Below are 18665 nucleotides of genomic sequence, written 5' to 3'. Positions count from 1 at the left end.
GAGTAAAGGAATGATGCTGATCACCATCATCCACGGACCTGAATTTTTCTGTATAAAATAACTGCATAGCCTGCAGTATATAAAAAAAAATATAAAGCTGGGCTTCACGTAAGTTTATATTATGATCATCACTGATTAAAACCAGCACCTTTTTGCTAACCTTGTTATTTCTGATCATTCATATATTGTTTAACTTAATAGCGCCCTACTACAATCATAACTGTGGGCTCCTAATAAATCCATATACTCCTTGGCATAAGGTTATAGATGTCTCTCTTAGAAAGAAGGAATTTAAACCATTGGACAGAATATTCAGAGGCTTATTTCAGAGTTAACTGAATATTTCTGCCTAATTAATCTCAATTAAATGATACATATAATCTTGAAGACTAAGTCACAGTACTTATCAGCTCCTTCCGATGCCGTAACTTGTATGAGAGAATGCTCAGTGACGGGAGTTATGAAAACCAGTTCTTTTTGCATAATTAAACCACTAAACTTAGTAATTTTCTGAATGCAACTACTATGGCAAATAAATTCGGAAAATAAAGCCCATGAAATTCCCTGCTCTGTTGTGATTGACCTCACTTTGTGAAGTTACTCCAGTAGCAGGAGTATACGAAAAGCTTTATTAGAGCGATTACTTTTTTCTTAGCAACATGGTAAAAGACAGTTTGGGGTTTATAAAAAAAAAAAAATAAATTATGACCATACTAATTAACTTATTGCCAAACTTGGGTTCTACAGAAACCCTGACGTAAAAACAGTGAAAAAAATCACTACTACGATTTTGATCTTCTCATGCAGTACTGAAAACAGAAATGTATTTCCATTCATCTTCCAGTGCCACCTCTGGTCCTGTAAGCTGCTGGACTAGGTGACCTCAGCGTGTAAGTTAAGGAAGTTTCCAGCCAGCTCTCATTGCTGCTGCATGGCAGCAGTTCTGTACGACCCGCTCTGGCAGCTTGGCGTTCATCTCTCTCTCATCTGTATACAAAAAAATACCATTATTTTTTCAGCAGAGGCTACACCAGCCTGAAAACTTGCTGAACAATCTTTTCTGCCAAAGGAATCCTCAGTGGAAAGACCATTGCAGGGAAGTACAGAGGGCTCACCAAAGGCCAGAAAGCTGGGACTCCAGCTCTTACTTCTACCTAACAGCAGATCTGTAAAGAAATCTCTGTGCTTTAAAAAAACTTACTATGGGAGAAATACTTGCTTTTGTAGCAGAATTTGGCAGAAAAATCCCTGTTTGTTTTATGCTGGAGCAAGACAAGCATGGTTGCATTATACTTTTTAGAACAACACACTGGTACATAAACACCAGGCGAGCTTGCTTGCAGTGAGATCTACTGGATCGTATGATAAATAAAATATATTATCACCACAGGGATGTAGTGATCTAATGGAGCTTGCCTCTTGTGCAATGCCCTGCTCCCAATAATTTAGCCATGAAAAAATCTTGGTTCTACATATTTTGCTATATTACTACTGCTCTGTGCTCTCTGGAGCAAAGAAAAGGACAAGCATATTTAAATAAATTATTTTCTTGCCCTGACTAGTATCTTTAATCAGCATTAATCCAATCTATCTTCCTATCAATTCACAATAATTTAAAAATAGATTCTAGTGATGTCTGAAATAGAAAAAAAAATACCTGTGATGTGAGATGAATTTTTTAAGAACAATCATTCCTACCCTGCCAAAGTCTAGTCATGCATTTGGTTGATAAATATATATAGTCAATGTTTCAATACTGCCTGTCACGACAGATGTCCTTTCAGGTTCTGTCCTAGTAAGAATACTAGACACAGCTACACTCATGCAGCTTTTATTGCAATCTTTCAAAACTTTAATTTATCCTTACGTTGAAGTTAGATTAGATAAAATCACAATTTATTTCCAACTTTACATTGTTAAGTCCAGCACAATTTGACTACGGTTAGCTATAATTGTCCAGAGAACATAGTTGAAAACGTGAGGGTTGAAACCCAGAAGCTGACAAACTATGATGCAAGCAACAATCAAGGAAAATTTACGTAAGTACCCTAGAAAGATCAGTTCTAAATTACTGAATGAGTATCAGCCTGCCAGAGAAAACACCACAAATCCTTCAGTGTTTTGTGCCAACAAGAAAGCTGGTTCAGTCAGATAAATAAACTCTACAGTTTGTGACTTCCACAACACCTTTGCTTGGGAGCTATGTTCTTCCCTCAGAAAATGTCACTGTTCTGGTAGGTTGTCCCATGCTTCCTCTTCTTGCAGGGAGAGAGAAAAGCAAGCTGGAGTTAACCTGGGAGAAAAACCTGAGTGAATTAGAAGTCTCTTTGTAGCCTCTACGTTTACCTGACAGAGTAAGGATATATACCACCCATCCAAGTAAAGAGGAGAGGCAAAACACAGGAAAAAATGTGTTTTGATTTGTAGGTGGTCAACGATCTTGGAATAACTGCATTACGGAATGAGGCCACATGGTTGTCATTCTGCTGACATCTAGTACGTCCATCCACCATGCTGTACAGGGACACGCTTGCAAATTCTGCCTTCAGAGTAACAAATATGATTAGAGCTCTTTAACTCTTAAATGTTTCAGGTGTAAATTCACTTTATGCCTCTATGTTCATTTCCTGTGACCTAAGTCACACCTGTTACAGAAATAGAATAGAAATCTGTCACAATTGCTCCAGTGTAGAATGACAACAAATTTATATAAATACAAAATATTGTGTGAATAGGTGTGCTTTGCTTTACATCTATGATAGTAGTCATTAAACCAATGCTATGTATTTTAAATATTGCACAGATCTCTATGCTACCAGTATGGCATGCCAGAATGACAGAAAGCAGGTAGTAGTATCATTTCCATGGCTTTTATTGTTTCTCCCATTGTGCTCCCTCCTCCTTTATTTTTACAGTAAAACTTTCTTTCCCATTATTCTCCACTGAAGTTTGAGATATTTGGCCAAAACTTAAATTTTAATTTAACACATTTTTGCTGTAACTTAACTTTTTTGCTGTTACTTAACTAACTAATGTAACTTTTGCTGTGCTCCACAGGTTTAAGTCACTCCCTCTAGGAACTTTAGAGTATCAATTTAAAAAGTAAATCAGAGACCTTACACACTATGTGGCCTTGTAAGGTCAGTATTTCTTCCTCCTGCCTTTAAAAATCTTTCAGATTAGAGTGAGGGTGGTTTTTTTTTAATAGTTCTTAAAGTTTACCATGAAGTACAAGCAGGTATTTAAATAAAGCAGGGAAACGGCTGAGTCACCATCACTGGAGGTATTTAAAAGATGTGTTGATGCGGCGCTCAGGGACATGGTTCAGTGGTGGACTTGGCAGTGTGAGGCTAACAGTTGGACTCAATGATCTTAAGGGTCTTTTCCAATCTAAATGAGTCTATGCTTCTACAATTCTATATTATCTTTCATCAAAAATATTCTAAAGATGTATGTGCTTGAACTGAAACTTCACGGTTTCAATTCCTTACTCACTGTGTAGTCTATGCAAAGACTGTTACATGATAATAAAGATTTAGATGTTGTTATATGTAAGCTTGTGTAGTTAAACTCATATTTTGGTGGATGGGAGCAGTCCAATCACAAGCACACATGACTATAAAGGAAACGGGGAAGACTGCAAACTTGGCTTGAACACAGATACACAGTGATCCAGCTCCACAAAGTAGTGCTCAAGGGAACTGCCCATCATTGCTAAGGAATAAAAGCAAACATTAGAGGCATTATCTACACAAGGCACAAAGTCATTCCATCTAACAGATATCAAATTAGCAAAAGAAGCTCTCAGTAATGAAACACATCACAAATTTTTCAGACTAAAGTACCGCAGTGTGAAAAATAGAAATCAGAAGAGTCATCGCCACAGCTTTAACAGTCTTGAGCTGTTCCTAAACAAAACACGAAAGCATGACTTCACACCTATTGGAAGAACAGGCGTAGCCTTTGTACTTGAATGTGGACCGAGTGAAATGTTTGGGCACCTGGTCAGTCTACATGCTGGGAAGGAAGGGCCACTTTATTTCTCTGTTACCAAGGAGCTGAATGTGAAGACTTTGATAGAAGGAATTATGTACTGAGTGCCAAAAATGATTCTCCAATGAGCAGGAAAGACGTAACAAGGAGCAGAGGATACCCAGGGGAAGACTCTGCCCTTCCCTTCCCCAATAGCAAAGTGCTCCCGTATGTATTTGAGTTACTTTTTTGTTTAAGTTACTACTTAGGCAAAGGACTTAAGTACAGGCTCACAAGTTATGGACTTCAGTAGAACTTAAGCATGTACTTAAGTGGATTCCTTTATCCTCGGAAGCCTTGGCCCTTGACTCCTCATTCATGCAGCTTAGCTGCTTATCAGCCCTTCTACCTAAAAAGATACTTGCAGAGCAAAGCCAGGATTTGCTTCTATCTGATTAAAATTGGAAGAGAAGGAAAATATGCCTGTAAAAAATATCGCTGCAAACTGTTTTCCCTTCCAGAGCCCAACCGACAAAGGAATATGCAAAAGGAGAAGAGAATTGCAAAGCATTTCTTGTTCAAGCAGGTTCCCAGGGGTTTTCCCCACCTCTTCATTCCAGATTGCTTTCTTAGCCACCCTACTGTAATTACTCTGTTGCATGCCTTATTACAGATGAAGTTATTGTTGTTACATGTTACTGTTTCACAATAATCAATGCATTTGTACTTCTAGCTCCAAATCTCTAAAACCACACAACACATTAATGGTTGTGATCAAAAGCAACCAAAAGAATTTAATATGAGAGCAGTGTTCCTCTTAGTAACTGGTGATGGGTACTAGCTTCTCATGTATTTGAGGCAGAATGTCTTGATTTTGATATCAGATGTGCTACTGTATGTCACCACATATCTTGCTACATCAGTTTGCTTATGGGCATTGCAGCTGATATAACATGCCATGTCAGCAAATATTGCTGTATATCTCCATTCAGAATCCAGTTCTAAATATGTCAATGATGGTAACACAAAAACCACTCATACACATATGTAAATTGCAACACAATCAAACTACATCAACTCCAAGTAATTTAGCAAAGAATATATAAATCTTTTTCATTAGCAGGTAACAGATATGATTCACAGCTTGTGCTTGGCTTTTATACAATAAAATAATTCAGCATTGGCATGTGTTTAATTCTACATAGTAATGCAAATGTAAAACCAGAAACAGTTGGAAATCAAATGTTTTGGCTAGATCTCATTAATTTTTACTAGCTTATATTGTAAAACCAAACCTGAACCAATGGCATCATTTCATGGGACTGATTTCATGATTCTGTGGCAAAACTTAAAAGCATTCCAAAGAATCAGAGAAGGAGACCAAGAGGAAGGGAAGCAGCCAGAGCTGAGCTGAGTAAATGCAACAATACTGATAAAATTAATTCCTTAGGTTATTACTCCTCGGCAGGGGAAGCCAAGGAGTAAATTGTTTATTTAATTATAAACAATACAGTGGCATCTTATTGTAAAGACTACTTGTCTTTTTTTCTGTCGCCCTTCTTTTATGGTCTATTTATTTTCCTTTGACATCAACTAACTGAGGATTACAGGATTACTTCAGCAACTCATCACAGGTCATCAAAGCTGGGGTTCAGAAGTACCACACACAAACGGTGAGCATTCACATCCTACTGCAGTAAGGAGGAACAGAGCTGAAGAAAAGACCCCAGTCCTTCAGGGCTCAACTAAGCTCTTCTAAATAGGAGAGCAAACTCCTTGACAAAAATCCCTGTATGGTCTAGGTTATGTTTACATGAAATGGCACATCATCTGTTTCAGAAGCTCTAAGCCATACTAGAATGTATACTTTGAACAGCAAAAATAAAGGTCAGTGGATGCTTTTTGGTAATGGGCAAGGAAGTAAATATGAAACTTCTAATGTACTGATTGTATAAAAGAAGTAAGAGGAGAAATTTTGATGCATAAAATGAAACATCAAGACAGGTAGAAAGCTGGGCCAGTGTTACAGTAGTTCTAGGCAAACTCATACAGAAGAGCCAATTCTGAGAAATACATTCATACAATGGACAAGGTAATCCACATGCAAACTAACTAGATTTTTCATTGAGGCATACGCATGAAGTCTAATTGGTCATTTGCACAGAAACGGTTAACACGATAGCATACTTATTTTTAGCACATGCATGCTTACATTTATAGCCCCCAACTTTTGCTTGTGGGCTAGTTAGAAGGTGGAGGTGCTGGAGGAAGCAGTGAGGGATTAGGAATGGTGATGTTTAGGTTCCAGAAAGCACACTAGCAGCAGTCTTACGCTTGGTTTTTCACAAAATCTGAGGGAAATCATACTACTATTTTAAAATATAGTCTTGTTTTCATTGTATCACCTTTCAGATTTTTTCCATTTGTTCTGCTGTGCTAAAGGTACAACAACCATTAAGTTTTTGGATAGCACATTGTTATTACAAAACAAAGGGAACTCTTCCTTGTTCAGCTGAAGATACAGCAGATTCAAACACATAGAATATTTATTGAAAAATGTGATGGCTCTTGAGTTAAATATTTTAATTTCTGTGAATTCATTTATTTGATATTGTATTGCTGCTAAAAACCAAAGAGCTAAAACCCCCACCCTATAATTAAACCATAAACTCAGATTTAGGCCAAATCACTGAAAATTAGGACAGTCAGGATAGTTCACCGCATGCTCTCCATGCTGTTTGTCTGACTTGTTGCTTCCATTACACTTGAAAGTTAATGCAAACATGGACTTTTCTTTTTCCACTAGCAGCTGCTCTGGTATCCATCCAAAATAGCATGTGAATACACTAGCGCTATGACATAGATTGCACCATTATGTGATAAGGACTTTCTGCTGAAACAATAGTCTCCTATTAGAACTAAAAAAAATAAAGGTACATCTTTTCCAGAAGCTTCAGAACGATTGTATCAAAATAGGGAGAGTCCAGATAGCCCTGCAAAATGCTCCAAGACAGATGAGCAGCAGGAAAAAAACCAGCTTGACATAAAACTTCATAGAAGACAGCTTTTCTCTTCTAGGCTCTCCCAAATTATTCATTTTTTCTGTTTTATTTTCATTTGTTGGAGAGGTTATATTTTCAGGAAGACAGAAAGTAGAATAACACAATTGTTTTGGCAGAACATTCTAAACCCAGTTGGAGTCTTCAATTATCAGCCATTATTATATTAAAAGAAACATTTTGTTTTGTGATTGAGAAACTAAAAGCAGAATTTAAGGACAGAGAAATGGCTATGATTCTTATCTATAATTTTAACTCTGACTATTTCATAAGCTTACTGTCACTTAAACTCTGGCTATATACAAACCATCTAAAAATCCCTAAAAAAATACTCAATTTACCAAGCTACCCCTTTACATGAGTCAATCCAATATAGAGCCAGTCCCGATATACTAAGATAAAAACACCCATCACTTTTCTTTCCCATCTTGTACAAGAAATAGGTAGAATTGTATTTGTCTCCTTTTTGTTTATGTAAACCTGAAACTACTCAGAGGATGCTAAGTTAAAAAAAAAAAAAGTTTTATACTGAAGGGTGTTATACTATAAAGGCAGGACAATAAAATTTTGGCAAGAAGTTCACTATTCCATAGTATGTATTGGTAAGGAACGCAAGTGGATGCAGATAGATGAGAGGGGAAGGAAAATAACCGAGGGAGAATGGACAGGGAGCGCAAATGAAGAGACAGCAAACTGGGAAGCAGATGAATACACTCATGGCTAATTGACTCAGTATTTCTTAACCAAATTCCATTCCTAATCAGAACAATACTAACTAAAAAATTAGTCACCTAAATTAGCATGCAATTAATATTTAAATCAGTTCTAGCAGATTAACATTCACAGATATATAATACATAATCTGTACGCAAATTATATACATTTACTAGTGATAAGATCTGATAGGCAAGTGTAGCTTAGGCAATAATATCTTTATTATTGATACAAAAAGACTATGTGCTATTTGGTATGTCAGGTATTTAAACATTTTGCTATTCTTAAAGACATTTCTGGAATTTCAGCTGTATAATGTTCAAATAGTTAATATTCATCCTGCCGACACACATTTGGAACTACTTGAAATAGAAGAAAAAAAACTACGAATGTGAAAAAGCATAAAAGTTAAAATACGACATTTCTTTTTAGAAACAGTATTAGTAATATTTACAAGTATTCCCCATGCCAAAGCAGTTTCAAATATGATGCACACTTCCTCATGAACAATGAAGACTGCAGAAACTTAACAAAATACGTACGTTTTTCAGAATACTCTACTGTTCTGTGTTAATGAGGGTGTGCAAAGCTGTTTGTTGATACACTATGTGGAACTTATAAAGATAGAGAACATTAGCTACATGTGTGCCACATGTCACAATATCTTTTGTTCCATAACTTCATTAATGATCTAGCTGGTTTAGAGTTATAGCTTCCTTCCTATTACACAAGCTCGAAGTAAAAAGATTTGTGACAGACACGTAAATAATTTCAGATATAAAAATGTAATATAATATAGATTCCAGACCTGTCTATACATTTTAACTGCTCCCTTAGTGTTCTATTTTGAGGTACAGGATGCTTTCAGTTTCCCCAAATAATAATAATCACACAGAATCAGGGCACTTTAATGTAATTTTTCTTGTTGATTAAAAACAGATTTTTGTTTCGTAGCATCTACTTCAGGCTAGAAATTTAAATAAACACAATCTAAGTCATAAGAGCCCATACATTAAAAAAACACACAATTATTTTCTGTGTTAGTTAACATTTTAACAGTAATGCATGAATCACTGAATAGCTTTTTGACTCCACTAACTGAACACTGTGAGAGCTTGTCAAAACATTTTACCTGACAGATATGTTTGTTCTTCCATCTGCCCAGCACACATTGACTGTTTTGCATTAAGTCCTAAAGGACAACAGAAAACAGAAAGTGGAGTTGGCAGTACACATTGTCACTACCAGTTAACATACTTCTGATTTTCAACTTTATAGATGAAGCATGCCACACAAAGATGCAGCTGTTTTAGAACAGCCCGCCACACAAAAGCACATTTATCATCACGGGCAGAGTTAGACCTTTATGAAAATTAAAGCTGTTGAAAGGGGTTTGAAAACCGGATTATATGTTCCTGTACTTGAAACTTTCTGAAACATACCTCTACCTCCTTGAGTGTATCTCGCAGTTTGTCTGGTCGCTTGTTTTTCAGTATCCAAGGGTAATCTCGAGCTGGCAAATAAAAGTAAAAAAAAAAAAAAAAAAAAAAAGAAGATAGAGAAATGTGTATATGTAGGTGACAGTATTACACATACATATAATTATATATAATAATAATAAAAGTTATTCAAGTTGACCTTCCTTTTCTGTGGAAACACAAAACTAAGATTTCTAGGAGTTACCATAAACATACAACTTGCCTGTAATTGGAAGGAAATGGCCATGATTTCTATCACTTTCTGGTATCAAAGAATATCATTTTGAAAGGCTCTGTCATAGGAACAGTTAGCATGTTACAGCCACACCGACCATGACTTCACCATGGCAATTGTGTACAAAGCTCTCAGGATGTAGTATCTCACCCAGCTGCTAAGCACTTGCTGTGAGAAAGCATCTCACATTTGGTATGTTAACTCACATTCAAGTTATCAACTCCTAAACAGATAAATACCATTCTTTTGAACTAGCATTTCATTGCCTAATTTAAAAAAAAAACAGGCACTAACATGTCTACAAAATATATATGTACAATAGAGGTATTAACAGGTAATTGTGAACACTGTAACTTCTATTATGAAGTATCGTTATTTATAGGATTTCTTCTTGAAAATTTGGTCTGAAAAATCTGCCAAGTCAAGCAAACAAGAAAGTGCATGACTGCTACAGTCCTTTAACAAATTTATTAATGCTCAGCAAACTATTGTGAAAATTCTGGCCTAATACATTCATCCTGAAACCAGGAGGCAAAGCTTCCCCTGGAGTTGCTAGAAATTGGTTTGTTTCATGGCTGAGAATCAGGCTCTAATAACTTGTGAAATTTCATCATTTAAAAGTGAGCAGTTTTCTGCTCATAAGTATACAATAAAAACCATGAGAAAACTAGAACACATTGTCTTTTTAAATTCTAGCCTATCTGAAGGAAAACTGATGAAAAGTTTTGAGCTCCAAGCTGTCAGTTTGTATGCCAACTTCCAGGAGCCTGAAGGACTTAACAGTTGTGTTTAAAACTCCCTGCAAAAAGTAACTTACAACAGAAGTGCTACAGAGTGAAAAAATGAAGGATTTCATATATCAACAGAAGAGCACACCAACATACAACTTCTTTGTGTTTTATTGGACTGAAGCCAGTGTTGGTGGGACTGTTAGGATAATATTAATTGGGCATGTTAAGATCACATTTTCAATAGGTGCCTTCCTAAATCCTGGAATATTTATCCACATACGTAAAATGGGAATTGCCTGTACAGATACCAAACTATCTATAGAAAGCAGCAGCTGTGAATAAAGTAACCCAGTGCTCCACTTTAAGAAATGTGCCTAGGCCACCCCTGTATTTAAAGCAACAAGGTGCAGTAGCTTCTGTTCCTTTTGCATGTCACACGTATAAAAGATAACAGCCGAGGCTTCCGTATAACGGGGTTTGTCTGGGCCTGCTTCTCTTTTCACACAGGCAGCACCTGTAAGATAATGCTACGAAGAGCACAAGGGATGTAAATCCATTATGCTCCTCCCTACTTATAACCCTTTCTCACCTCCCCACCTTTTTACAGAGCTGTATTGACTCTGACTGACACACAACTCTCCGCAGCGGGTGTAGATTTACCACATGGCTGCACGCACCTTTATGCCCATATCCCCAGCGGGGCTTCAACCTGCTCCAAAAACACCTTATGGTCTTGCAAAATAACTTACCCTTCCGGAACACATTTTGCCTTCAAAAACATGCACAACTCCACGTGAATTTTCATTATAAGATAAAATGTTAAGGCAATTCTTACAGCATGCATGCTACTTTGTGAAGTCATCTACAAATCAATTAGATTTTTCAGAGTCATCACGTAATAATATTTGAGTATTAATGAATGCTCTGAGCAATAATAACTATGGAGGAGTTGTAAAACTTGAACTAAAGTTGTACTAATATAAAAGCCTTGAACCGCCATAATACTGCTCCGTGATAGCGTAAACTGAAATTGCTTTTAACCAGACAATGCAGGAACAGTGTAGATGTTTCAAAGCTAAAAGCATTCTCAGGTAGCTCACTATTAACTTAGAATTTTACTTTGGCTGAAAGTACCTTAGCTATAATTTTCAGTTTTGAGGCAGCTGGTATTTCAGTTCAAGAGTCGATCGGGAAAATGTTTATTGCTCATCTACTGAGCAAGTTTCACAAGGAAAAATCGGGCTTATTCTTCGTGATTCCTCTTGACAATGGATTGCAGAAGCAATACACACTACCATGCTCAGCGACAAAAACACAAAACAAGAGAGTGCAAATACACCAGGAAGGAATAATTACAACTTTTCAATTATTTTGTGCTGTGTAGTTCTGTGACTGTCTGTCTTAAATGGCATGTGCGGAAAGTTACGTTTGAAGCAGTCTGAGATTACATGAATGATTTTCCAAGGGTGTCACCAACCCAAATTAATAGTCTGGTTTTACTGCAACTAGAAACTCAGAAAATGTCCTTACATTCTGCTAGATTTTCCTCCTCTTCTAAGTAACAATGCTTCATCTGCGATGCTAAAGGAAAGAAAGGATGAAAAGATGAATGATAATCCTTACAACTGCTGTCAGCAAATATTAATATTAGGGAGAAGATTCATACAGTATGATAAAACATAGAAATTGACAAAAAAATTAAGACAGCCCCGATGTTTTCACCTCGTGAGGCAGATATCTTAAATTTGCAGTGAAAGAAAAGCTCATGTAGCCCAGCAGGTGGGCGGCGTTGCTGAGCCCCCGATCTCACTAGAGCGCGGGGTGAGCGGCAACCGACCCCGGCAGAGCGCGGAGCTGGGCCGTCAGCAGCGCCCCCTCCGCGGGGCCTCCGCGGGGCCAGCGCCCCCTCCGCGGGGCCAGCGCCCCCTCCGCGGGGCGCCGCCCGGGGACGCCTGCCCAGCCCCGCACTAGGCGGGCCGCAAGCAGCCAGCAACTCCAGCCAGCGGGCCTCCTGGCCCATCGCGAAACTTCCAGGATTAACAGGATTAATCAGATAAAGAAAATTGATCGTTCGGTCTGAAATGGCCATGGCAGAGCCCGGGCGGGGTGCGGAGGCCGGGCCGGCGCTCCCGCGCGCTCCCGCTGCCCCCTGCTGGGCTCCCGCACACACCGGGCGGCGGGGCTGGCTGCCCCCCGGCACACCGCCCCCCCCCTCCCCGCACACCGCTCCGCCCCCTCCCCCCGGGCACACCGCCCCCGGCCAGCCGGCAGCAGGTGCAGGGGCTGAAGCGACGATAAAGCGTAAGAATTTAGTGTGTAAAATCCCACCGCAGTTTCTAACAACATAAAGGTTGTTTTTATGTACCTACTTTTCCAATTTTTTTCTTCTGTGGAATAAAACTTTCGAAAAGACTCTGACATAACTTGGAAAGATAATCTTTCTGGGCTATTTACAGAAATAGAGGGATATATTTACAAGAAACTTGAAGTTGCATTTTTCAGTGCAAAGCAGCTGGCATCAAACACTGAACATGTGGAAGTTCTGGTTAGTTTTAGTTATGGTTATTTTACCTGGTTCTTTCTTGTCATGGTACTGGTGGATCCCAATATCTTCATCTATATAATTGAATGTAAATATATTTAGTTATACACTAGAAACAAAACACAACTTAGCAAGCAAAGTTCAGCATCTCAGTTTCTGCTAGCTGGCGCAGAGCGTTAGGTGTTAAAACGCAAGCGACAGGGGAAAAACTAGAGTGTACAGCCTGAATGCCAGCAGGAACTCCAGGAACCAGCAAGGAAGGGCTGAAGGAGAATGCGGCAGGTCCTTAGGTTGATTTGGAGCTGTCATTTCTTTCACATACACTTTGATTCTCTTCCAGCTGCCGACATGCAAAAGTATTTTTACCACCTTCCTAATTAGCATCGTATGTGTTCTTTGACAAGAAAAGGTTAGGATCGTATACTTTTCAAAAGTATACCTTAGAATAATTTAAAATGTTTTTTTGATGAGACAACAGGATTTTTTTTAAGATTTGTGAACTCATAAAGTTGCCCTCCCAAAGCACCCAATCTCCTTAACCTGGAGGGATTCTTGCCTACTTGGCAGAGAAATTGGAATGTTTCAGCCACACTGGGACTGCGAGCTGCACCAGCCAGCACCCGATGGGGCCAACTGGTAAATACTTAGTGTGCCATGGCAAGCTCCACCAAGTAGATCTAAGTACGGCCTTAAGTTGCACTGTTTTAAAACAATTAGTTTGACACCGCATCTGTCTTCTTCTAAATTCAGACAGGGATATACCACGGGGAGGAATTCCTTACATGGAGGAACGCAGGAAGGCACTGCGATGGCAGGCCGCTTCTCAAACGAGAGAGCAGTCCTCCCTTCTGCCTCAGAGTTTTAGAATGAGGTTTGTAGGCAATGCATAAATGGACAGAGAGGAAGCAAGAAGGTCAAAAGGCAGAAAATAGGCACAGTAGGCCACAGAACACCTTTAATTACAATAAATCACAACTATGTGTTTCTTTAAACCATCAGACTTTTCTATGAAATAGTTTTTTATATTATTGTTGTTACAGAACAGTTCTTAGACAAAGATGGGATGCCAAAACATATTGAGTCAATGCTTCAATAGTAACATTCAATTGAATATTCATTCATATTCAACTGGATTGCTAATAATATTGAAACTAATGTATCAACAAAGTATTGTACACTACAATTAGCATGAAGCATCATAAATAATATTTTGATATGGTCTACTTATAAACCACTGGGGTTTTTTTAGTATTACATTCTAGCAATAGCAAGGCAAGATGAATGAAGGTAATTTCTACATGGCTAGTAATTAGTCACTTGTCTCCTGGAACAATCAATTAATAAGATAAATATATCCTTGTAAGTATAAAATTTCAAGTAATCATGCAAAATACCCAGAACATACAGTAATTTTTCATTTTCATGCTAAGTACAAATCACAATGCCTCTGCAAATCACTTGACTGTAGATCTTCATTCAACCAAACTAGTCATTAAACTGAAGCTTACAGTCAAGTAGGGCACAGCTTCCTAAAAAGGAAAATGCATCCAATTAAATATAATCTTAACATTTTTACTTGAAAGGATGCTCCAGTTCTATGATAAGATAAGCAAAGAAGCTGACCAAGTTCAAACATCATATTGCTGCCTAATTTTCTTTCTCCTAAGTATAAAAACCACTTCATTTGAATATTCAGATTTTTTTGTCGGTTGAATATTCATCAACAAGCTTTGCTGTTTTGTTTTAGGAGCAGGTAACAGCTCACCTCTGATATGTAAGTTAGTCTTCAAAGACCACAGAAACATCTCAGTCAGGCAGAAAGACATCTGGTGGCAAATGGACCCTTTAGCACTATCAAAAGGAGAGAAACTGCATAAGCAAATTAATTACCCTGTATCACCAGTGAAACTGCAAGTATTTCGGAAACTAGAGTGTTAGGAGAACCTAGCACCAATGACATTTTGTTACATATAAGCTGTAGGTTTTGATCACAATAAAATGAATAATGCATGGGAAAGAACAGGATAAGAAATGTATATATGTCTCTATATACACCACATAGAGACAAATCAATTTGTTTAAATTTACAGCTGCTCTCACTAAAGTAAGTAACTTTGTGCTTGATGCTTCTCACATACACCTTATAATCTATTTTTACTGTATAGTTATTACCTTGACACACGCAAAGATGAAGCTCCTACTTAAAGACCTGGCTCAGACAGAAGAATTTGACTTTCAGGACAAATTTTTAAAACAGTATCCCCTGGGCAGTGCCAATATAGTCAAGAAACAGCTTTGAACGCATGATATTTGCAGACGTTACTTATAGTGCTAAATATAAAAAATGATGTCTTTCTAAATAAAAAAGAGCACTTATATTAAATCAATTTAAATTGACAGAACAACAGATGTGAAGCATATAAAACACATGAATTGAAATATGTATGTTGACTACAGTTATGAACTGTTTGCTGTGGTTTTTGAACAATCCCTCTGAATATTCCTGCTAGAGGATGTGTCCTATGTCCAAGGACCATTGGGAATCTTCTGCAACACAGTAACCAACAGACTTTGCTGAATGATTTCCTGCCCTGCCAGTAGTTGTAAGTGGGCCATCAGACTAATTACTTTCACTTCTTTCACTAAACCCAAGAATCCACTGAAAGCTGGGCTGCGAAGCGGAGTTTACACAAATGCAGCACACTTAACCACAGTTATGGCACTTAAGTTATGGCACTGGAACTTTCCTTCTTTTTTTGAAGCGGACTCTTCATTTCCTTTCCATTAGTGCCGTCTAGATAATGAATCAATTACAAGATGATTGCAGAATTCCTATCACATAGAATATCAGATATTTACATCAAGAGTGCTGTGATGAAAAATACGTGCCAGAATCTCAGGTAGCATCAAAGAAGCTATCGTAGTCCCAGCAGAGCTATGAGACCTTGAGGTATTATCACTCAAACTAATATGTATGTTTTGATGCATTGCTTAATCCACTGAAATAGCACCAGGTGGAAATAGCATTTTCTTTACACTGATCCCCAAAAGTACAAAGTCTTTCTGACTTATGAAATCCCATAGTTCTATCAAAAAAAAAAAAAAAAAAAAGCAAAAAAATAAAGGCTCACAACATACATCTAGCAAATGAAATCTTGGGCGAGAATGAGATTTGGAAAATAAATGCAAAGAGATGAGCAGCATGGTGGTCTGTTTGACAGACATTTGATATAAACACGGACGAGGGCAGCCCCTCATTTTCTGTGTGGACTACAGCAGAAGGAGATTGTACATTATAATTTTCTTACTTGTTTTCTCATTTTTTTACTTTCTTGCTAGAAGTGCAATGGAACTTGCATTCCCCAAGGCCCACAGAGCCTAGATTAGGATCTCCCGCTAACAGGAAGTCATCAAATGGAGTGAACTTCTCACAGTCCTATCGTGGGCTGGCTAAAGGAGGGATGGACAGATGAGCTGTTGGCTGGAGAGCAGGCACGCCTGCCCAGAAGATGAGGCCTGATGAGGTGATGCTGGCTGGATGCCAGCTGCCCACCATCCTCAGCAGGATAGAGGAGAGGACACACAATGAAAGGCTCCTGGGTCCAGAGAAGGGCAGGAAGATGGCTCCCCAACTACTGTCATGGGCAAAACTCGGGGAAATTAGTTTAATGTATTACCAATCAAACTAGAGGAGGATAATGAGAAATAAAACCAAATCTTAAACCACCTTCCTACCACCCCTTCCTTCTTCCTGGGCTTAACTCTGCTCCCAGTTTCTCTCCCTCCTCCCCTGCAGTAGTGCAGGGGGACAGGGAATGGAATGGGGATCGTGGTCAATTCATCACGTTACTGCCGCTCCCTTCCCCGCAGGCAAAGGGTCCCTCCCATGGGACAGTCCAACGCCAGTCCGTTCCACACAAAGCTATCCCTAAGACTTTAATACTGCTGTGTCCCTTCCAAACTGATAGATCAGAGATGACTTTCTACTCCTTATTTTTTTCCAGAGTGTCAGAGACACAGAAGGAGCGCTCCAAAAACCAACAGGATGCTTTCAAATGGGACACTGAGTATTTAGTGCTAAGACATGTACTTTTAAAATGTTTGCCCTCAAAAATAAGAAAAAAGAGAAGGAAGCTTTCAAGTAAGTACTAAAAACTCAGCGTCCAAGACAAAAATTTTTAAAATGTTTGCCCTCAAAAATGTGGAAAAAAAAAATATTTGTAAGGAAATGTTAAAAACCCAAAGACTTCTGAAGAACTGCATTTCAGTTCTGCACTGAATAACCTTGATGAAGCAAAATTCTCCATGTACCTAGAAAGGGAAAAGAAATTTTGTCAATTATTCTAATCCTGAGTTTAGCTTTTTGATTTTCCTTTTCTTTGGACTCTGAGCATTCACAAACCAGCTAATTATTTGAAATCTTGTTACTGTTGTGCCAGTGAGAATGGACACTTGCCCCCCAAAATACTGGTATAGTCTAACAATAATCTGAAATACTTCTGATTAATTATAGTCTATAAGGAAAGGGGGGAAAAAAAAGAGAAAAAAATTGCTTCTGTAACAAAATAGAGCATTGTAAAGTCTGAATAATTTGTTCAGAGGAATTATTCTTTCTTCTTCCTTCTGAAGGAATGCAAGCCAACTTTCAGAGTTATGCAACTACATCTCACTATTTACCACATCATTATAGTCCAGCATAATGGGGACGATGGTGATGACGACAAAAGGATCTTTCTGTATTTGAAAAGTGCCTCTCAGAATTCACAGTGTTCCTTTACCTACATGAGCTAGGTCCTGTTATTGCATAGATTTTCATACCTATGAAAAAATATAAAAATTCCCCCCACTGAGCTTTAAGGACTCCATCCCTCCCTCTTTAAAATTGATTAGAATTTGGGAAACATGGGATAAAATAACTATTGTTAAGGTAAAACTAGAATTCAGTTTAATAGCTGGTTCTTTTTCTGGCTCATGCGACACTGACTGACTGCTTTCAGAATATCCCCACAAACAGTAGGCAGGGATATTTTAGGTGGCTGCAAAAGCTTACTGAAAAATTGAGATGTTCTGCAATGGTTAGCCTGCTCCAGTATCCGTGTGCTTTGTTTAAAAAGAATCCTCAGTTTAGTAAATCTTTGTTTAACCAATGATACAGAAAATAACAATCTTGCCACTCAAACATCAACAAATGCTGAAATTGATATCTAGGTCCACTCAGACACCTTCAATATAGCTGCTGGTGTGCCAAATAATTAGGAACTATGGACTGCATGAGTGATTCAGGGGCCGATACTGGTTTTCTCCTCTATCCGTACACTTACCTGGGAGAGTGTGGTGCTTCTGAAAGGCAATGCCCAGCTCCTGAGGTGAGTGCACCCCAAGAACATGGACCTCTGAAAATGTGATAGGAGCGACCTAGAGAATAGGAAATGCTGACTACAACAGACCATCTGAACCCTGGAGTTTACATGCCAGAGGCATGGCTCAGAGTCACAGCATCAGTCCAAGTGCCCCCACTCTAAGAGCAGGTCCTGTAACTGCCCTGTTACAGGGGTGTTTGACAGCCATCCGCCTATTCCATTGAAGGGGGGCCAGCGTGAGCCCAGAAATCCTAGCGAAAGAACAATCAACAAGGGGGATCTCCTCCAAAATATCCTTGTAGCTTGGGACACACTCCTAGGAGCAGTAACATGGTAAAACACAAAGCTAGCCAGAAAGCAGGTACCTCTGTGCCACGGCGACGTTACAAAGCTACCGCAATAGCACATACATGTACTAGCTGAGGTGCTTCAGGCATGGGTTTGGGCATATGTTACAGGACAAAATGCCCAAATAAAAGACAATGTTGCAGAATCCATTTTCACTACTCACACGGTATCAGAATTTCTTGGCAAAAAATACTATACCAGGAATTAGTTTACAAGAATCAGCACA

General features: G+C 38.5%; 1 protein-coding gene across 4 annotated transcripts in view; it reads right to left on the bottom strand.

The window, feature by feature from the left end:
• LOC121090079 (WD repeat containing planar cell polarity effector) overlaps positions 1-18665 on the bottom strand; it is a 153973-nt gene that overhangs the window by 89501 nt on the left and 45807 nt on the right. For all 4 annotated transcript variants that reach the window (XM_040598108.1, XM_040598107.1, XM_040598109.1 and 1 more), the window contains 5 exons: positions 14497-14582; positions 12761-12805; positions 11720-11770; positions 9188-9258; positions 8878-8937 (listed from right to left, as the gene is read on the bottom strand). In XM_040598108.1, the coding sequence (XP_040454042.1) occupies positions 8878-8937; positions 9188-9258; positions 11720-11770; positions 12761-12805; positions 14497-14582 (313 nt within the window). The remainder of the gene's footprint in view (positions 1-8877; positions 8938-9187; positions 9259-11719; positions 11771-12760; positions 12806-14496; positions 14583-18665) is intronic.

Source organism: Falco naumanni, chromosome 6, assembly GCF_017639655.2.
Source record: "Falco naumanni isolate bFalNau1 chromosome 6, bFalNau1.pat, whole genome shotgun sequence".
Taxonomy (NCBI): Eukaryota; Metazoa; Chordata; class Aves; order Falconiformes; family Falconidae; genus Falco; species Falco naumanni.
The sequence above is the reverse complement of the archived record's forward strand: the minus strand, read 5'-3'. Positions and strand labels throughout refer to the sequence as shown.